Genomic DNA, 20,967 nt, shown 5'->3' with positions numbered 1-20,967 from the left:
CTCCTCTCTCCTCCGCTGTTGCAGATTCTCCAGAACATCGTGGGCACAGCCCTGATTATCTTAGTGGCAATTGGCTTTAAGACCAAGCTGGCTGCCTTGACTCTGGTCATCTGGCTGTTTGCCATCAACATCTACTTTAATGCCTTCTGGACCATCCCGGCCTACAAGCCCATGCATGACTTCCTCAAGTATGACTTCTTCCAGACCATGTCTGTCATTGGAGGGCTTCTCCTGGTGGTGGCGCTGGGGCCTGGTGGCGTCTCCATGGACGAGAAGAAAAAAGAGTGGTAATGGGAGCAGAGTAGCTTCCCAGGACACAACAGCTTAGGTCCAGGACTGATGCTCTGTGGATTCAACAAAAACTGCCAGCATTTTACATATACCTGCCCCATCCCCTACCTTCCCATTAAAGGCACAGATGTCTTGAATTTAATTTACAGTGGCACCAGTAACCTGATGATAGATGATGAATCCTACTTCCTCCAGGAACACTGCCTAGGCTTATTGCTTTGAACTCCCTAGAATTGGAACTAACCCCAGGAATCCACATTTCAATGAGTACTTCAGTAATGGCTTTTAAATTTAAAGTACTGTGAGCACATCCAGAGCAGTATCATTCAGTGTGCTATTTGGTTATTTTTTTCAGTTTCCTTTTTAACTATCAAGTGAATTCCCTATTTCCCCTTGAACTAAAAATCCTCTTGTGTGTATAAAATCCAGCCACAGGTTAGAACATTGTTTAAGTGGAGAGTTAAGACATTTGGTTTTTAAAAAATTACAGTATTTTATATACCCAGGCTTAAGCAAGGGGAAGGCCTTTCCACACCCAAAGACAGAGAGAGGGAAGAAAAGGAATGTCAGATATAGCTGCATCCTTCTCTAGGTGAGGAAAGGCGGGGAGCAGCATTTCCTGCAATGAAAATGGAATGTCACATTTCTGTTCCGGAGTGAGGGTAGCAGTGGTTTTATGTTGCTTGAAAGAGTTAAGATGTTAGAAGCAGGTTAGTAGGAATGGTCTCAAGACTTCAATTTTCAAAAGTGTGCCAAAATCAATCCTTTCAGCATTTTTTCACCCACCCATCCAACAAGGCTCCGACTCCCACAAAGCTCCTTTCAGCACCCAACCAGTATTTAGCTAGGTGGCTCCAGGTTCTTTCAATTGAAGCAGAAGCTGGTGGAACCAGTATTTGTGGTGCTGTGGAAGACCCTGTTCCTGGCACTGAAAAGCAGATGCTCATATGCTGAGCATTTCATAATGCATGTAGGTTCACATCACCTCAGCAGTGGGTTCAGAGCTGTCTGATCTCCCAGCCTGCAGCACTCTTTGCTTTTTTGATCCATTTCTGCCATCTTGTTAGATGCTGTTGCTCAGTGAAAAATAAAATTTTGCAAGTACAGAACTCTCAAGGAAAAGCACCTTTGGCATCCAACACACATACTCATGGGCTGGGGGAGGAGAGAACACTTGGCCAAGCAGGCTTCATTGTTCCTGCACTAGATAGTATGCAAAAATCAGCTGCGTGCTGCCTTACCGTGCTGAGTCTAGGTCCTATGACTCAAATGGCACCTGCCTCAAAGACTTCTAATGAGGAACCTACTGGGCAGTGTCTTAACAGCTGGGGGGGGAGGAGGGAACAGAAAGTAACTGAAGCAGTTAATCGTCACCTGTGCATTTTGCTGGAGAAAAGGATTCCCTAGTTTAACTGAGTTGAAGGGAAAGAGGCTCTGACTCTGTCCCAGCAGTGTAACACCTTCTCTCAGCCACCCCTGCAGCGAAGGGGTGTTTGTACTAGTCCTACTAACTTGGATTCTTGCCCTGTGACCTTAATTAGCAGCTAACTGGCCTGATTTCTTGCACCAGGGCCTCCCTTCAGAGTAGCTGCTCACATCCCCATGTGGAAAAGCAGCACAACTCACCATCTCTGGCAGGCAGGCAGCCAGCTCCTGGTCTTTCCTCCCCCAGGAATGCTGCTAAGCCCATTGACCAGGACAGTGCAACTTAACACTTTTGCCTTCACCCTGAAAAGCAGGATTCTCAGCAGGTGGGATTTTAGGAAGAAGCCACCTAGAATGTTCTGCCATTTACCTCACTGTAAGGGAGAATGGCCTCTGCAGAGACTGGAGGGGTGCTCACTGGACAGAGTCCTTAAATTCATTTGCAATCAGGAGGGTTTAAAGAGTTACCCGTGTGGCCTTTTTTTAAGAGCAGGTTTGGTAACAGTTTTGCCTCAATGGCTCTTGCAGTGCCTGTGTCTTCATTGTGCAGGAAAGTAGACCCTCCTCTCTGACACCCTTTCTGTATTGAATGAGACTGACTTTCACCCTGCAGTTACTGATTAGAAAACATCAGTTCCCCTTCTCTGCAGCAATAGTCTTTCAAACATTCCAGCTGTGGCAGATGATTCAAGTATTTATAAGTTAAAAGGTAGAAAGGTCTTGTAACTACCCCTTAAACTAACTTATAGCTGATTCCCTCATCCTGCCCAGGTAAGGAGCTCAATCACTTTGGAAGAGGGACTCTCAGACACTAACTGATACATGAAAGTCCTCTCTCCTGTAGGAAGTTCAGGCATCACAAAAAGCATGTTCCAGTTTAGGAAAAATTCCTTTGCTCTCTTCCTGACTGTACAATACCCAAGCCATGGCTTCTTAGCCAATATGTCCTTTGCAAAAGGGCTAAGCTGTATCTCATGTGCACTGCTGTACCACATCTTTCCCAAAACTGATGCAGTGACTTCTCCCACCATAGGAATGCTCCCTCAAAGGCAGGATGTCATCTACCAATTGGTTTTGCAAAGTGTTCTGAATTCAATTTTTTTTTTTTTTTTTTTTTTGCTTTGTGGAAAGAAATAGGTATAAAATCTCATTTTATGCTGTATTTTGTATCTTAGTTGTGTTTGAAAATGTTTTGATTTTTGGAAACCATCAAAATAAAACTTTGGCATCTTTGTTGTATCCAGCCTTAGTGCATGGTTGGTGACCCTGTTGGGGACGGTGTTCCCTTTGGCGTATTAATATCCTCTATGCCACAGGTAGCAGATTCCTGTGGGGACAGGAAATGGAATAAAAATGGCAATCCTTTCAGCAAGAAGTGCTACAGAGTGGCTTTTATATCAAGAATCAACCCTAAGAATCCCTCCCCAATTTGAGCTCCAGCTTACTGAACACCCTATCCCACCCCATCCGAAACAGATGGCTGGAACCTGACAATAGTTCAGGCAAGGTCTGACATCAGACATTTTGGTAGGATCTGTGCCACCTGACCCTGTGTAGAACACCGACCCTGCTACAGAACTAGCTCCAGCCAACTAGTATTTCACACTTACAGAAAAGTTTATTTGCCATTGGCTGCCGCCTTGAAGCTTTTGGGTTTTCGATGGTGACTCTTAAATTTCTTCTTTAAGGAACTCAGCTGCGGCTGTGGAGAGAGAAACGTTGCACTGTCTTTTCAGGAACCGCTCCCTGCTTCTGGCCCAGGTGACCACATGTGGTCAGGGCCAAAAGTCCCACCAAGTTGCTTGTTTTTCAAGCTGAGAATGTCAGTACAATTCCAGTCCTGATCACTGAGGACACGAGGCTAGTAAAGGACAAGACTTGGCCTCCAGTTCCCCATAGCCCTTGTTTAAAGTCCTCTCCCTTTCTTCCAACACACACCGTGTCTGTACCAAATGCACCTCATAGAACTGAGCCATAAAATGACATTGCCTTCCTCTGCTCCTATCAGGGGAAGAACAGACAGGAAATCCATCTCCTCCCATCTGGGCTGTCTTCTACAATCATCCTTTTCTTCAGCAAGGAGGTTACTTAGGCCCACTTTACACATTCAGGGCCTGAATTCCTGCTGTGTCCCAAGAACAGGTGAAGAGCTCCACAGGCAGAATCGGGAGCACCGAGAATGGGCAACAAGAGCCAGCCTAAACCTTATCAGCCTTTTTGTTCTAAAAGGGATCAATTAAGGGGAGCTTAGCAGAAATACATTAAGGACCAAAGGGCACTTCTGTCTCCTCGGTCTAAGATTTCCATTCTTGAGGCAGCGAGGAGTAGGATTCAAAAGCAGCATCAGGCATTAACAACATCCCCAGTTACCCTTGCTGAGATAAAGAATAGAAACCCAGTACTCCAGGGTCTCAGCCAGTCACTGACTTCCAGGCTCAGGAAGAGACAATCCTCCACAAGATTTTATACTGTCTGACCCCTTCTAGCATCAACCCCTCTTAGAGAGCAGATGGATCATTGGTCTAACAGTCTGTCTAGTGTTATGCTCCTCACACAGAGGGGATCACCTCTGATTTTGCAACCACTCCCCCTTGATGCGGCTGTGCATAGCAGCACAGCACTCACCTTTCCTCTTTTCTTGCTAGCTCGTCTGGGCTCCTCCATCTTCTCACTCTCCTCTGCGGGCCTGGCCACGTCTTCCTCGCTGTCCGTCACAAAGTCATTTTCACCTTCCCCATCGCCTTGCACCGCGGGCTTTTTTTCTGGGAAGAGTTCAGCTAAAACAAGAACCAACGTGGGATCAGTTTCCTCTGTACACTGGTTGCGACTTTGGCTCAGTCTCACTCTCAGGGCTTCAGGGACAACTTTCTTAAAGGTGACTTTGTCAAACTGAAGTACCAGATTCCAGCCCTTTCCTAAGCAAGGGCTGAATATCCTCGATACCCAGGCAGCACACTACTACCCAGACACCTAGAAGACACATATAACCCCAGTATTTCAGTAGTAACCATCCAGCACCTTTATTAGCCCAGCTACAGGGGGTATTCAGTGCACACACTTCTGTAGCCTTACAACCCCACCTCTGTTCCAGTCTCTTTTGGACAGGAACTCCATGGGATCCATTGTGCCTTGCAGGAAATCCTCTGCAGGGTGGGTGGGATTGTAGGCTCCAGCACTGTTCTGGGAAAGGCAAATTGCCTGTGAACACACAGGTTCCGGCAGGTCCTGAGGTGACCACCTCCTCTTGTACGATCTCTGTCTCAGTGGCAAGTGGTGTTTTAACAACGAAGATCTGGAGAAGATTAACTCCCGCCCAGTCTGGATTTTGTGCGTAAGAATCACCACCTTCTCACATACAGATGTGCCTCATGTTTCCCCCTGCTGGAAGAACCTCAGTAAAAGCACTGGCTGCTCCAGTCCTGCTGTTGCCTTCCAGTGCTAGCAAAGGAAAAGCTACATCTCTTTTTCCCAGCATTTTGTTCTTTTGCTTTGCAACCAACAATAGATTTTCTCCTCCATGCTGCCAACAGATCTGACATTAAATTAAGCTGGCTTTGTGGCTTCCCAGCTGATAAGCCAACCAGAAGCAGGAGGCATGGGGAACAGAAACAGAGCCCCTTTAAGACGGTTAGAAAACACCAAAGTTCCTGCTCACATGGGTATAGGTCACTCATGCTGTCATCGGTGTCCTCTCCTTCCTCTTCACTGGACATAGGTTCCCAGAATTCTCCCTTTCTGCAGGGCTGCCTGCTCCCATTGGCCTGGTCATCTCGCCGCCGCCGCTGTCTCTTCTGCAGGAGGCAGGCAGGGACGTACTCCACACCCTCCTTCTGGCACTCCTCATCTGACAATAAACCAGGCAGGGCTCATTCACAAACAATGCAAGCAGTTCAAGAATTTGGTAGTCTTGTTAACACACACAGTGGACTAGAAACTGAGCATGGTACGAGGCAGAATGTCAGAAATGCAAACCCCGTCTATAAGCAGATTTAGAGAGACTTTAAGCACACAAATGCGGACCGAGAGCTGAAACTTGTGTCACACCTCCCCATAGTTCTCTTTCTTGCGGCAGCATAGAGGGTGTACGTTGACTGTGAAAGGTGTCAAGCTCAACCGACTTCCACACTGGAGTCCATCAAGGCAGTATTTCACCAGCACTAGCAACACTAGCTTTCCACACACACGGCCTCAACTCGTACTGGGAGATAACTATGAGGGCTGCAGCTTAGTTCAGCCTCCCTGGTCCATTCAGGACTTGGCTTCTCTGATAAGAATGCCAGTAATATCCAAGGACACTGTGACTGCAGGGGAGATGGCTTTTATGAAGTGGCTACTTGCTCACTAGAACCTGGACTGGGATATGCCAGTTTGTTTCATGGAGGCCATCAGGAAGCCATCAGATGCCAACATTTAGTCACTACTGACCTGGCAGGATCTGACTGGGTTATCTGAAGGTGAACACTGGCACCTATAACCTGCAATCCCCAGTCCCTTTGCTGACGAAACACAACTATGCTGAAACATAACAATTCTCGATGAAGCAAAACTACATCAAGAGCAATGTTCCCTCTGATTTTTTCCATCTGTGTGTGCAGTAAATTTTGTTATGTGCACCACCAGTAGAAGCACATGCAGGGAGCTGTAGCGGTCCGCTACTTAGCTGGGTGGCATCTGAATCTCTTGTGCGTGGCTGCCCAAGCACTCGGCTTACAAGGAACACGAGTTAAGAGCCAGACTAAATTTGTCTTAAGCATTAACAATTATCCACAGGTTCAAGCTGTTATGCAGGTTTACATTAGTGAAGTCCAAGAAGTTCTCCAGTTGTGCTCTTCTAATAAGTGGCTAGTCACTTAGCAGTTGGAAATGGAGAGGAACTGGTGCAAAATTGTATTTAAGGGCAGCTAAAAAAGTAGACAATTCTCTAATTATATTTTCAGCACAAGTGATAGTTGCCACAAGGATATTAGGGGATCACAAATGGAAGGAAACCTGTCTACAAGACAATCCCTGAATTAAAGCGTGTAAAGAATTGCTACTCTACAGTAGACACTCCAGTTTGTTTCCTAAAGGAAATTACTAATCTCTACTTTTAAGATCACTTTTCCCTGCTGGCCAGAAGAAGCATACAAAGGCCTTGCTCTGTTTCTACCATATTATAGAATAACTTCCAAACACTCTACACATGCTAAGCGGAAGAGCGCATTAAATCATCAGAAAGGAAAGAGCAAAAACGTGACAGAAAATGAGAGAGGCACTTACATTTTTTCAGCGCTTTCTGATAGCGTTTTCCTTGGACATGACGCAGCACGTGCTCTGGAAGCTTGTTGATGTGCCTGAGAGTGAGCTTGCAAAACAACTGATGGCTAGAGAATAAATGAGAGTTTAGTAAAGTTATTAAATAAAATAACTTTTAGAGTCTCTGCACTAAGTAGCCAGTTCAGAGTACATAGCTCCCAACTCTATTTTACAAATGCTTGTCCAGCCCACAGGATGTTGACCCACTTAAACACTCGGGTATCACTACCCCCATTCAACATGCAATTAATATTAGCAAGAGCTCCAAGTGACCATTAAGGAAGAAATAGACACGCACGGATTCTTGGTACTGGGCACAATGTGTGGTTCAAACTCGCTGTAGTCGAATGCTCTTGCTGTCTTTATCAGTCTCAGATACTTCTTGCCACTAGTATAAGCTTGCAGCTCCGGCATCCGACATGGCAGCTCATGGCCCGTCAACCTGCATCTCACCTGAGCAGCCCATAAGAGAAGAAAACAGCCTATTGGAGAAATGCAAAGGCCCCTGTGATTTTGCAGCTCCTAGGCTAGGCATAAAGTTCTCACTCTGCCTCCCTGGCTCCAACACCACCAAGTGACCTTCCCTGCAATAAATAGAAATCAATGATTTTAAAAAAAAAATCAGGTTTCTTAATTTAAATCTGATTTTTTTATTTAAATCAGATTCTATTTTTTTTTAAATCATCAATATTAATTTCTCATTTAAAAATAACAGTTACAATTAAATCTTATCACAAACATGCTACACATACACTCACAGTCTCACAAACATGAATTAATGGCTCTAGTCTGTCCAGCCTAACAACCAGCTCTTGCTTCTTCAAAGTTTGGGGCTTTCAATTTCTATTTCTCAGCAGACTAAATGTGCAAAGACACAGGTTAGATAGGACTGTTTTTGTTCTGTGCTTTTGTGGTAGTGGACATGAGCCAAACATGGCAGAATTAGTTAAGGCATTGTCTAAAGATAGAGACACAGTATACAGGAAAGGACAGAGGCAGCATAGAAAGGAACAATGGAGTGGACTGGAAAGGAAAAGGGACGACATTATTCTTCACACACACAGCTTCCTATATTCCTCTATACTTTCGCCATAGAAAAACTGTCATGACTCCTGGGTGTAAGAGTCCCTGTCTGGGAATAGTTTGAACAAATATGTTCCCTGGGTAAAAAACGGAAAGGATGTCAAGTGTAAGCAGTGCGAGAAGATTATACAGGAGCTAGCTGCAAGAATGAAACATCATGAGGAAAACTGCTTATTGGAGGAAAATGATGTGGATCTGTCTGAAGAACAATGTGGATCGACTTTGCAATGCATCATTATTCTAGACTCCCTCTATGCCTTTTAAAGTATGTGTGACTGAACAAGTAAATTCCCAAGCTATTTGCTCTGTTAGATATTGCTAGAAGAAAAAGTTTAGCTTAGCTAATTCTTATAGCTTAATTAGTTAACTATGTTTAGAATCTATCACTTGAGTATACAGTATAGAAAGTGGCATTAAGAAATCTAGAGTTACCAGTTGCCACTGTCATTTTGTTTTTTTATATATACCCCTCATTTTGGAACATTATAGCCACAGACCATAATGGTGGTGCCATTTTACTTCATCAGAAGTCAGCTTTCCAAAAGGAACCCCATCCTACACTTGTTTTCAATGGGGCATACTCCAAAATTAAGTGCACTCTAAACAGCCAATCTTAGCTTTTTTGGTAACTTGGCATCAGAGCTGCATAAAAATGACAGTGGTATTGGGGAAGAGAGCTAGTTGTAGAAGTTTTAAGGATACTGTAGAGTTAGTGTTCTGATGACTTGTCTGTCTGAGTTAATAAAATTTGAAAATTAAAAAAAAGTGTAAGGACAGCCAACAACTCAGAAGATTGCTGCGATTGCAAATGTGAAACATTCATGGAACATTTCAGATTTAGTTGAATAAAATATAAGTACTATTGTGTTTGTGTGTGTAATTTAGTTTTTACTATTCCTAAAGTACTGCTGCTGCACGGCACACATAATGGCTGTGTCTAGACTTGCCGTTTTTTCCCGGAAAATCAGCCGCTTTTCCGGAAAAACTTGCCAGCTGTCTACATTGGCCACTTGAATTTCCGCAAAAGCACTGACTTCCTACTGTAAGAAATCAGTGCTTTTTGCAGAAATACTATGCTGCTCCCGTTGGGGCGAAAGTCCCTTTTGCGCAAAACTGTTGCGCAAAAGGGCCAATGTAGACAGCTGAGATTTGTTTTCCGCAAAAATGGCGATCGGGGGCTTTTTTGCGCAAAAGCGCGTCTAGATTGGCCATGGACGCTTTTCCGCAAAACGTGCTTTTGCGGAAAAGCGTCCGTGCCAATCTAGACGCTCGGTTCCGAAAATGCTTTTAACGGAAAACTTTTCCCTTAAAAGCATTTCCGGACAATCATGCCAGTCTAGACGTAGCCAAATGTACCATTTCCTAAAAAAAAAAATTAAAAAAATACACGAGGTGTAACCCTCTTGGATGTTGTAAAATGCTGCCCTGAGCTGTCAATTAACATGGTTTAGTGATCAGATTCGCACCCCTGTTTGAATAAATGGGTGAGGTGGCAGCAGTGGGAAATGGAGGTGAAGCACTGACTTAAATCGCCTTGACTTGCATCGAGCCCACACACAGCAGGGGAGGGAGGAGGCAGCGGACCCCTTCCCTGTGCACCGCGGGCGGGATCTAGCGGGGAACCCTCCCCCAGGCTCATACTTCCTCCGGCTTGGACCCCCCGCCCCCTCCGGGGCCTCTCGCCCCTCCCCTCCCGCTTGCCTTGTTGCCCGGCTCGACGAGGCGCAGCACCGGGTGCTGCTGCAGGAAGCGCTGAACCTCCTCGGGCACCTCGCACATGGCAACGCAGGGAGCCAGCCGGAAGTCCGGAGCCTGGAACCGGAACCATAGAGAAGAGCGGGCGGACGGACACCCTCCCACTTCCGGTGGGAGCCGGAAGAGGAAGCGGGCGCGTGCTACCCCGGGGCAACTCGCTGAGGGGACCCCCCCCCCCCACCACCGCCATGGCCGGGTGGAGCCGGTTGTTGCTGCGGCTGCCGCCCAGGCTCAGCTGCCAGGTGAAGCCGCGGGGTTGCGGCGGGGTTTCAGGGGGGCTGTGCCCGGCTGCCCGCCCTTCGCTCCCGCTGCAGGCTGGGGGGAGACGGGCCCAGCCCCTTTGCCCCCCCCCCCCCGGCCTGAGCGCGTCACATCGACCAGCCTGGGCCCGCCCAGCCTCGGGCGTGTGAGGGGAATGTCTCTCCTCAGCCGGGGGCCACGTCACGGAGTGTGCGTCCCCCTCCTCCCCCGACTGACTTTTCTGTGGGTCAGCGGCCCCCGACCCCCAAAAACTCCCCCGCCCTTGTCCTAGTGGGCTCAAGGGGGGAGTGTTTCATTGTGCAAGACACGTGGCCTGTGTCCAGCGGGTTAAAATGTCCCATTGAAACACAATGCACGGGGGAGGGGAGAGGATCATTCATCACAAAAGGGAAGGTCAAAATAACCAGGAGCCCTGTGGCTCATTAGATACTAACTGATTTATTTGGGCACAAGCTTTTGTGGGTAAAACCAGTTCGTCAGATGCTGGCAAACGGGAACGTGTACAATGGCGGCTGTCAACGACTCTCCATCTGTCTAGTCACTGAAAAGTCGCGCAGCATTCTAATCCGTTCCAAAATCTTCGAAGGATTCATTAAATTCTAAGTGTTTATTACTGCAGGGTTATCGACCACACAGTGTGTTTCCTAAGTGTTTAGTTAATGTTTCTGACTTCCTGTGAGCCTAGGCCAGTGCTGAACACGTCCTAGTTGCTCTGCTTGCATCTGCAGTCAATGCCATCACTTCTGGAAGGTTTTGTGTTTTATTTTTGTAAACTCGATGTTGAGCTTGTGAGATGACAGAAGGCCAGAGAGAAATGGGACCTCTTGTCAGGGATTGATCAGCAGCATCCAGATCTAAATGAAGCTAGTTCTAAAATTTGACCAATAAAGACTGACAGCTGTCAGTGTGTTATTAATCAACATGGTATTGCTGGTAGGAGACAAGTTATTTGAATCTGGCCGTGGCTGTTAAGTGGTAATATGCCATTTGATTTAATGAAGATCCAAAGTTATGAAATACCAGAACTCTGATGACATTTATATTTAGCAATGTGAAAGGTTAATGGCTAAGCATCATCCAGTTAAGGGTTACCCGTTGGGGGTTGGAACAGCTCCCTGCCTACCGCAGGCAGGGGCCCACTCCAGCCTCATGGGTCCTGTCATGGAATGAGGCACTCCAGCCCACGCAAGCCCCTTTAATTGGTTAACCAGTTAAACCAGGTAAGGACAATAATTTTTGATGGGGGGGCAACTCCAAAAAATTTTGTAAGTGATCAAGGACCACACTCTACCATTATATTAATGGAGGAGGTGCGGGGGTCTGGTATGGAGGTTGGTTGCAGAAGTGGTTGTAGGGTAAGGGATTGGGGTGTGAGACCTGTGAGGGAGTTTGGGGGAAAAGGGGATTGTGACCTGGGGCAAAGGACTGGGTTGAGGTGGAGGTGCAGGGTTTGGGAGGGGAGTATAACCTGGGGTAGGGGTGCAGAAATTTGGGTTGTGACCTGGGACAGGGGAATGGTGTGCAGGGTCTGGGTTGAGTATGGATGCAGGAGAGAATTCTGGTCCCGGGGAGGGATGTAGGAGGAGAACGTGCTGGGCTTAGGAGGTGGTTGTGACCAGGGGAGTAGTGCAAGACAGGGTGCAGGGATTTGAGTTGTGCTGGGAGCAGCAGATTGGGGTGCAAGGTCTGAGAGGGGGTTGTGACCTGAGGAGGTAGTAGGAGGGGGATGCAGTGTCTGGAAGGTGTATAGGGGCTTTGGCAGGAGTACAGAAGGTTTGAGTTACATGGGGTAGGGAGAGAGAGGCTGGGGAGCCAGAGACAGGCTCTGGTTGGGAGACCTTACCTGGCTCCCAGCCAGCAGCCCAGCAGTTTTCTTAGCCAGGGGCCCTGCTTTCCAACCCCTGTATATTCTCAGGGGAGCTGCAGAAGCCATGTTTACTGGTCTGAATGGAATGATGTATGGGGGGATGAGGGAGGAGGGTCACTTCACATGCTGCCTGTCCTGCAAGCAGGCAGCTGCTATTGTCTGAAACCAGCCAATGGGTGCTATTGGGGTAGGGGCAGCATGAGAAGCCTGGCTCCCCTCCCTCCAGACTGTCAGCATTCAGAAACTCCCAGGTGGCCCTGCAGCTGGCTTTCCAGAATGTCAAGCAGGGGCAGGGCAGGGCAGGCAGGGAACTGGCTGAGGCTCTCGCCCACAGATCATCTTTTGCCCAGGCCTGGGTTAAATGCTACATTTAGTCTACGTCTACACTGCGCTGTTTTGTGCAATAAATATGCAAATGAGGCAAAGCATGGAATATCGTTGTGCCTCATTTACATAATTAATGAGCAGTCACTTTTGTGCAAGAGGCTTTTGCTCAAAAAGAAGCCGGCTACACGGCTCCTTTTTGCGCAAAGCCCCCCTCTTGCGCAAGAGCCTTTTTCTACTTTTTTTCAGGAAGAGTGGCTCTTCCGCAAAAGCCTCTTGCGCAAAAAGCAGGTGCTCGTTAATTATGCAAATGAGGCATGGTGATATTCCATGCTTTGCCTCATTTGCATATTTCTTGCACAAAACAGCATGGTGTAGACATAGCCCTTAGTGGTTAACCAAGTAAATGGGATTTTATATCCCTAATTTATAGCAAGGGTTAGAGTTAAGAGAGAACAAATTAGGATGCTGTTTATGATTTCTAATACAGAATGTTACGAAGGAGTCTTAATTGAACTATATGCCTACAGTTGGAATTTGATTTTAAATTCTTTACATTGTAATCTAAATTAGAATGATTTAGGGATAATAGTTCAGATGAGATCTAGCAAAATATTTCCCCTGCAAAAAAGAATACCATTTTCTCTTATTTGGTAATGTTACTATAACAACCATTATCATCTGAGACTAATTGCAAAATAGATGACATCAAAGGGTAAGTATCAGGCATGTACATCCTACTCTATTAGCCTCATTTAGCACTGACACTTTAATTGACAGGTTTTTTTCCCCTTCTTTCTTCTCCATTTCTCCCCTCTTTTTCTGTTTTATATCTCAAACTGTGTGCCGCTTGCTCCATATTTGTCATCTGAAGAAGCGGGTTCTGCCCAATAAAGCTCATGATGCTATGTATGTATTTGTGTTAGTCTCTAAGGTGCTACAGGACCATTGTTGTTTATTAAAGCAGAATGGCTACAAGATGTCTGTCTTTTTGTTTAGATATCAAACTGTTTGCTCAGAAACAAATTTTTTGGATATCCTCTTATTAGAGCACATTCTGGTCTGATTCAGCAAAATAAAGGTAAGGAAGAATTTTTTGGCTCCTACTCCCTATTTGTCTTATTCCAGAAGGTGTCATAATTTAGTAGCCTTGTACATGTGCTGCATTGCAACAATATTTGGTATGGAGAGAGTGAAAAGAGGAACAGCTTCTGCTAGGTAATTATTTTGTGCTTAAAAAGTATTAGGATTCAATGTAATTAAAAGCTGTTGAGTTCTTTCACCTACCCCAAAGAATGCTGGGAAGGTTAACTACCTATAAAGTTTTCTGACAATGCAAATCTCCAAGTATCTTATTAATAGATACATTGTCAAATGTAAATAAAATAACTGACTAACATTCCATCAATAGAATGGTAGCTTTGGAGCACGTTCACTTTCCGTTTCTGATGGTGCAAATCCTTCCGGAATTTAGCTGGGTCCTTACTGCACAAATCCTTTCTCATTATAATGTATTCCAGAGATTTGCTTGAGACCCTGCAGACGTAGAAGTTCCTCAGCAGCCTCTGGTAAAACTGAAGAGGATGACTTACTCAAATGGGGCCTTTTACTGATCCCCATCACCACATTTTGTCTTGGTACATGGCAGGTAAATGCCACCATTTCATTCTCCTGAGATATTTATTTGAGTACTTAGGAAGGAGTGGAAACTGTTCAGAATGACCGCACTCGAAGACATGGCCTTAGTAAGTGACAACATAAAGGCCAAATTTGACTTGGTTTTTTTTCCCTTTGTGTCTATTGGTAAAGTCCATGCATGTTTTAGGATGGGAAATTCATTGTCCTTAAATTCATGATTCAGTACTTTTTTTTTTCTTTCCCAAAATGTAGTAATCTCTCTTCATATCATAACCTTTCTTGTAATAGACCAGCATGACCAATGATGGAGGAAAAAGTCCTGACGATGAGATGGATTTCCTTTCCAAATTTGAAAGAATTTGTTATAAACAACTCCACAGTATATGACACTGTTGCACGCTAATACTTGCACATCTGTTCATTCCTAGGTCCAGCGTCGGAAATGGAAGCTAAAATTGATAGCAGATTTGGAGACAAGAGTAGCATCAGAGCCCACTCCTCTTCCTATAGAGTAAGTGTGGGAGCTGAGTTGTTACTGTTAATGTGGCTCCAATGATGAGCTAGGAACTTTTGAAGTGGCCCTTGCTCCAGGAGGCTTACTAGACAATGTACAAGTGAAGGAATGCCACAAAAAGTAATGTGGACAACCAAGGAGCGAAGTTAAATGGTAGTTCCACTATTTTAAATAGGAACTGTGAACATGTCCCTGGGAGAGGCATCATGGGGTGCCAAAAATATACTCAGGACATTAAAGACGTGTGAAAAGGCAAGGTCCCTGGCTTGTAGAGCTTGCAGTATAATTGAGACAAGAACGATGCACAGGATAATCCTCTGGGTAGGAAGCTATTAGAGGTATTGCCAGGGATGAGATCATAGGAGCAGCATTTCTTACACAGGCAGTCAGAGGTGTGCCACGGAGATATGGTGACCATACGTCCCTTCTTTCCGGGACAGTCCCGGATTTAAAGTCACCCAGCGCTAGCGCAGCACAGCAGCAGCTCCCCGCCTCCACCCAGCACATAAGCGGCTCCCTTGGTGCTTTGTGCGGGCAGCCAGAGCCGCTGCCAGTGGCGCACGGTGTCCAGAGCGCTGAGCTTCCATGGAGCATGCGCTGCTGTCCGGCAAGCCTCTCCCCCCACCGCGTGGCCCTTCCCTCCCACTGTGGGACTGCCTCTGCCGTGCGCCGCCAGCCAAGCCTCCTCCATCCACAGGTGGCTGCCACCGCTGCTGGTTGGGGGTCAAACCCAGCAAGCCGCTCCTGGGAGCTGCCACCAGAGTCCCAGCTGGAGCGCTGCAGAGTGGGGAACATTTGGGCTCTACCGATGCGCTCTGTGCACAGCCCTTTCTCCCCCGCCCCTTCCCACTCCGCTGGGGGAGCGGCAGTGCGCAGACCTGCTCGCACAGCTGCGCTTCGCAAGCCAAATCTGGGAGGGTGGAGGCTTTCTCATCCCCCACCCCACCCCTTGTTGCTCCTCGTAATGGGAGCCAAGGCTAGTGCGGGGACTGGAATGCAGCACTAACATTGGCACTGCAGGCGGCCCAGCTCCAGGCCCGACAAGCAGTCCTGCCTTGGAAGCAGCTAGGGCCAGGGCTGCGGGGACTTCTGGGGCCCGACCACAGACTCCAGCCCCGCAAACTGGAAGGCAGAAGGTGGGGGAGAGGCTTGGAGAGAACTAGGGGGAAGGAGGGTGGGAGAGGAAGGGACTTGTGCTGAGGGGAGGGTGGGCAGGGCAGGAGAAGAAAGAAAAAAGGCACCAAGGCACAGGGTGGAGGAGAAACAAATGCCAGGGGGCCAAGTGGAGACAACGAGGAAAAGGGCAGGAAAAGGGAGGGGAGGTGTCAGTGGGGGTGGGAGGGTGGAGGGGACAAGGTGAGGAGAGGGGAAGGGCATTGGGGGCAAGAGGAAGTGAGGGGAGGGGGAGGTGCTGGGAGAAGGGTTGAAAGGAGGGGTGGGCATGCGGAAGGCGGGGATGGAGCAAGTCGTGCAAGGGCACAGAGGGGCATGAGAGGAACTGGGGCCGAGGGTGTTGAGGGGATGGGCATCAGGAAGAAAGAGGGCAAGGGGGCAGGGGCAGTGAGGGAAGGAGGAAGCACCAGGAGGGTGCAGGGGTAAGGCAAGGTGCAGGTGCCAGGGGATTCTGGGGGTGAAGCAGAAGGGCAGACACCTGCAGGGGAGAGATCAGCACCAGAGGAGAGAGGGTTCGATGGGGGCCAAACTCATCCCCTATGGATAGGAGGATGGTGGGAAAAGTTCTTAGAGGGGGTTACTTTTACTTCTGATCATGTGTCCATCTTGACCCCGAGAGTCAGGGGCATAGTAAACAGAGGTCGGGGTGTAGGTAATGTGTCCCTAATTTTGGTTCAGTAAATATGGTCACCATATCTGGAAAGAATAGAGTTCAAATGGCCGTCCTTAAAAGGGCCATGCTTCTTTTTTTTTTCTCCCCTCAACAAAAATCCTTGGTGTTCCCCATTAAAAGAAATTGTTTAGTGTTCCTTGGTCTTAAAAAGTTTAAGAAACACTGCATAGGAGGGACTTAAAAGAAGAGAGAGTGCTTGGGATTCAGTCCACAGCCTACTGAAGTCTGGAAAGATTCCCATCGATTTCAGAGGGCTTTGGATCATGCCCACAGTACCTGGGTTCTGCCTGAGCATGGAAACAGTTTGTCGGATGGAGTCAAGCAGTGTGTGAGAAGGGTTCTGTTATCCAATATTGACTCTGAAAACACTCCCAATATGTGCATGTTTGGGGGTGGAAAAAGGAAGGGAAATCTGTCATGTTGTGTTAGCAGGACCTTGTTTGGCTGCAAGGGGCATGGAAAGGAGGCGATCTGCATCTGTGGATACAGTCAGAATACTGCTAACTGATCGTACGATGAATTGATGTAACCTTTTCTCTTGTGCCATCTAATTATGAAGCCAACTGCTTATCTCGGGGACAATGACCATCCCCTTTCCCCCATCCCTTCAACACGCTTCTTTTCACTGTTGCTGGTGCCTTCCTTCCTTGTGTTACTTGCCACCTTGCAAATTGTCCTTGAGGGAATAACCAGGAGAGAAATCCTAAGTGCAATTACGTAACTAATTGCATTTGTCATCTCAGTGCATCCTGTTTCCCTGCAGCCCCGTGGAGCTGAAGGAGCTGGAGTACAGGTCTGTTAAGGTCCGAGGGTATTTTGACCACTCCAAAGAGCTGTATATTTTGCCTCGTTCATTGGTGAATCCTGAACGAGAGGCCAGAGAAGCTGGAAGCCTGACATCCAATCCAGAGAGTGGAGCAAATGTCATTACTCCTTTCTACTGCACAGACCTAGGGTGAGTATGTTCAGATGCTAACTAGCAAATCATGTGCATAGCATACTCCTGCAGTGCTAAAGCCATGCAAGTGAAACCCTGAAGAGCATGCAGCTTGTTCCTCCCCTCCAAAGGCTGAATTGAAGCAGTTGGATTTCTTGTATAAATCATTAGTTTTCCCCTTATAGGGATCTTCCTGATAACCAGTAGGGCCGCTGAGCCTTGTCTTCTAATTACGTGTAAAACCCATTATAATCCTCAACATTTAGCAGGCTGAAAGGTAGCCACCAAATGCATGGCTTTCTAATCTCCTTGGTGAATCATTCAGGAGGTAGAGTAAGGTGGTGGGACTCTTCTTTTACTCATGAAGGACTTTTCCTCTTTTCTTCATTTTTCTGTATAACTGTAGGATCACAATTCTAGTCAATCGAGGATTTGTCCCTAAAAAGAGGGTGAAACCAGAGACGAGACTGAAAGGACAGGTAAGAGGAATAAAGCCTCACAAACTAGAGCTTTGCTCTGTTATTCCCTGGGACAAGCTTTAAATATGCCAAGTAAGGCTTCTCTGTGTATTTGGCACAAGTAGGTCATGTGACTATGCAATATCTTGAAGTGGAAGGATACCTTCTACTTCTCAAAGCAGATGGGCTTTTTTCCCTCACTGGCTTGGATGAATGTAGTGGTTTTTTAAACTGAAAAACTGATACTGACTTGTTCTCCTGCTACACCACACACACCTCTGTCCTAACCTGCTGCACCACCAGTTCTCCCATCCCTGGGCCTTTATGACCCAGATAAATATTCACCAGAGCCCAAGTGAATTTTGAAAAGGTGTGAGCTGCAAAGAAATCCTTTTGTGGTTTTTTTTCCCCCTCCTTTCTTTAGATCCGAGATGAAATAGACCTCATTGGGGTGGTGAGGCTGTCAGAAACCCGGAAGCCTTTTGTGCCTGAAAACAACATAGAAAAGAACCGCTGGCATTATCGTGACCTAGAGGCTATGGCGAGGGTGACTGGTGCTGAGCCCATCTTTATCGATGCAGATTTCAGTAAGACAGAGGGGAAGCGAGTTCTTTGTCTTTTGTCCAATTTGCATGGGCCTTTCCCCTGCTCAGTCTGAGACTGGTCTCTTACTCTGAAACCTGTAGGAGGCAAGTGAGTCCTAGTGCAGTCGCTGACATAATCACCTTGCTTATTCTTTTCAGTGTAAAAATGGTATTCATTCATTAATTGTTTTAGACTTCAGTACTCTTTTTATAGCCCTAGTAACTTAGGCATTTCAAGACAGTAGGTTGGGCACAGAGATATTGCATCTTTGTTTCCTGTATTTTGCCACGTTTACTGTCTTGAAGAAGATTTTCAGCAAGGCAGAGTGACAGCTCAATATGAAAATTCTATGCTCTGACCTTCATTCATAGAGCAAGTGGCCACGCCAACACCCATGTATGGATGAAAACACGTTTCATGTCTATGGGCTCAGGAAGAAACACAGCACTTGTTCTACATACTGCTACTACAGCACAAATACCATTTACATCATTTACCATTTACTGTCTGCAATAGCCGTAGGTTTTGCAGAGCTCAAGAACCTTGTGGACACAATAAGCAATAGGATGGGGGAGAGACTGTCCCCATTGTACTTCTGATTCTAGAACAGTCAGGTGCAATGCAGCCTATTGCTTTATTTTACCATAGCCCCTTGAAGCCCTAGTCGTAGACCGAAACCACATTGTGCTAAGTGTTGCTTTAGGCATGTTTTTAAGCTGATATATTATATAATGCTTATAGGGAGCACAGTCCCAGGGGGACCCATTGGAGGCCAGACAAGAGTGACCTTGAGGAATGAACATATGCAGTACGTAATAACCTGGTAAGGTACCTGGCCTGCATTTATTATTACTTCTCCTTCCAGAATTTGAAGTGTCTCCCTCATATAACATTGACATGTTATGTCTGTGGGAGGGTTGAAAGTGAGAGACTAGAAAACGTGGCTTTTCTCCTGCTTCACTTTGTGGTCAGGCACAAATCACTAAGCCTTTCTGCATTTCCCTATCTGTAAAATGAGCCTAATTAACGCATGTAAAATGCTTGGACACTTGTTGATGGCAGATGCTCCACTAACACAGATTACAACATTGTACTGCTCTGCAGCTGCAAAAGTGTCTCACCCACTGAAGCTGTAGCAATAGAGATGTAGCCGTGTTAGTCTAATCTAGCTGAAACAAAAAACAGGACTACGTAGCAAGGAAAAGTTCCAAGGTTGGTATTAGTGTGGTATGTCCTGTGGTTGTTCGTAAAAATCATCCTGAGGTTAGGTGATTGTCTGTAGGAGACTATGGGTCTGTCTCCCAGAACCTCTCGGAGTGTAGTATCCTGTTCTAGTTTATTGATAATGTGTTGGATGGGTTTAAGTTGGGGGCTATAGGTGAAGACAAGTGGTGTTCTATTGTTGGTTTTCTTGGGTCTGTCTTGAAGTAGATGGTTTCTGGGTATTCGTCTGGCTCTTTCAATTTGCTGACTCATACAGTTACCTTCATGCCTCTAGCTCCCATCCAGAACACACCATACGATCCACCATCTATAGCCAAGCCCTTCGATACAACCGCATCTGCTCTAATCCCACTGACAGAGACCAGAAACTTCAGGATCTCTACCAAGCATTTATAAACCTCAATTACCCACCTGGAGAAATAAAAAAACAAATTGAAAGAGCCAGATGAATACCCAGAAACCATCTTCTTCAAGACAGACCCAAGAAAACTATCAGTATCTAATATCATTAGCTCACAGACATTTACCTTCCTCCCTCCATCTCCCCTCTGTTCTGGAATTTGATTTGTGTTCACTTTTTGTGATTGTATCCCTTTGGTATATATGGTTATGCCTATTTTCTTCCACAATTTGATCTGAGGAAGTGGGTCTGGCCCATGAAAGCTCATCACCTAATAAACTATCTTGTTAGTCTTTAAAGGGCTACATAGTTCTGTTTTTTGTTTCCTTTCTGACTGGCTCTTCCATTCCCATTTGCAGGTATGGCTTGTGTGCTGCAACATCCTACATGTGGTACAGAAAGTTCATACAAAAAATACCCCTCTGAGAGAAGGTCCTTGTGGATCATTCCCCAGTGCAACAGACAAGACCCCAAGCTGTTGGAAGACCCAAAGAGAAGGAAGTGCTCCGGCTGTGAAAGAACCAGAGTTCAAAATTGCAGGGTTTATTTGAGTCTTCATCCCAAGCTGGCTCTGGCTCCTCAAGTGCTGCTTGTGGCTATGCTGCTCTGTAAATCAGTGCAGCTCATGAACTGGCCTAAACTGATCAGCTTCTGAACAAGAAATCCGTATGTTCCGGCATCATGATTCTAGCTACTCAGTGAAAACTGAGCTTTAGATTCCCAGGAGTTAACTGCTACTATAACAAACTCTTATTGAGAAAGTGTGATTTAGATGAGGTTGGCTGGGTAGTGCTTAGGCCATCATTTGCCTTACCTGTTTTACAAGGGGCACTAATTTCAAATTGATGGCTACTGTTGCCTGCAAGGTGATAATTCAGGAAATGCTTTATCAATCATAAGGAGACAGCATGTCTAGTTTGAGTATGCCTGTCATGATTGTGGAAATGATTAGAAATTCCTCATTTAAAGTCCACTTGTGTCAAACAATCAGGTCCTCAGGATTATTTTAAGAATGCATGTTACAGTGCAAGGATTGCAGATTTATAAAGGGCTCTTGATATATG

The 20,967-nt window shown here is 46.3% G+C and overlaps 3 protein-coding genes across 4 annotated transcripts in view; 2 read left to right on the top strand and 1 right to left on the bottom strand.

Annotated features, from left to right (window-relative positions):
* SURF4 (surfeit 4) overlaps nt 1-3,043 on the top strand; it is a 23,738-nt gene extending 20,695 nt beyond the window's left edge. Inside the window, exon 6 of the mRNA XM_075905951.1 lies at nt 25-3,043. Coding sequence (XP_075762066.1) covers nt 25-291 — 267 coding nt within the window. The 3' untranslated portion in view covers nt 292-3,043. The remainder of the gene's footprint in view (nt 1-24) is intronic.
* On the bottom strand, nt 2,862-9,953 carry SURF2 (surfeit 2). 2 transcript variants are annotated; one of them, XM_006123729.4, is made up of 7 exons: nt 9,796-9,953; nt 7,310-7,464; nt 6,976-7,079; nt 5,372-5,560; nt 4,342-4,493; nt 3,327-3,418; nt 2,862-3,043 (listed from the first exon to the last, which is right to left on the bottom strand). In XM_006123729.4, the coding sequence occupies exons 1-6, from the start codon at nt 9,871-9,873 to the stop codon at nt 3,335-3,337; spliced, it is 762 nt and encodes a 253-aa protein (XP_006123791.2). In that variant the 5' UTR covers nt 9,874-9,953; the 3' UTR covers nt 2,862-3,043; nt 3,327-3,334. The 2 variants fall into 2 exon arrangements, with proteins under 2 accessions (XP_006123791.2, XP_075762067.1); XM_075905952.1 differs by having other exon boundaries at nt 7,310-7,595; nt 9,796-9,933.
* SURF1 (SURF1 cytochrome c oxidase assembly factor) lies at nt 9,945-20,967 on the top strand. The gene is made up of 9 exons (XM_075905948.1): nt 9,945-10,091; nt 13,301-13,382; nt 13,822-13,949; nt 14,368-14,450; nt 17,063-17,254; nt 17,643-17,715; nt 18,119-18,281; nt 19,021-19,102; nt 20,263-20,967. The coding sequence occupies exons 1-9, from the start codon at nt 10,038-10,040 to the stop codon at nt 20,327-20,329; spliced, it is 924 nt and encodes a 307-aa protein (XP_075762063.1). The 5' UTR covers nt 9,945-10,037; the 3' UTR covers nt 20,330-20,967.

This window comes from Pelodiscus sinensis, chromosome 22 (assembly GCF_049634645.1).
Source record: "Pelodiscus sinensis isolate JC-2024 chromosome 22, ASM4963464v1, whole genome shotgun sequence".
Taxonomy (NCBI): Eukaryota; Metazoa; Chordata; order Testudines; family Trionychidae; genus Pelodiscus; species Pelodiscus sinensis.
The sequence above is the reverse complement of the archived record's forward strand: the minus strand, read 5'-3'. Positions and strand labels throughout refer to the sequence as shown.

What these genes read in the sequence shown, in the direction of transcription:
- SURF2 (XM_006123729.4), bottom strand. Translation starts at nt 9,873, where the DNA reads ATGTGCGAGGTGCCCGAGGAGGTTCAGCGCTTCCTGCAGCAGCACCCG. An exon ending in TCGTCGAGCCGGGCAACAAG is followed by an intron (nt 7,465 to 9,795) that starts GCAAGCGGGAGG and finishes TGGGCTGCTCAG; the next exon opens with GTGAGATGCAGGTTGACGGG. An exon ending in GTGCCCAGTACCAAGAATCC is followed by an intron (nt 7,080 to 7,309) that starts GTGCGTGTCTAT and finishes TTTATTCTCTAG; the next exon opens with CCATCAGTTGTTTTGCAAGC.
- SURF1 (XM_075905948.1), top strand. Translation starts at nt 10,038, where the DNA reads ATGGCCGGGTGGAGCCGGTTGTTGCTGCGGCTGCCGCCCAGGCTCAGC. An exon ending in CTTTATCGATGCAGATTTCA is followed by an intron (nt 18,282 to 19,020) that starts GTAAGACAGAGG and finishes TAATGCTTATAG; the next exon opens with GGAGCACAGTCCCAGGGGGA. An exon ending in ATGCAGTACGTAATAACCTG is followed by an intron (nt 19,103 to 20,262) that starts GTAAGGTACCTG and finishes TCCCATTTGCAG; the next exon opens with GTATGGCTTGTGTGCTGCAA.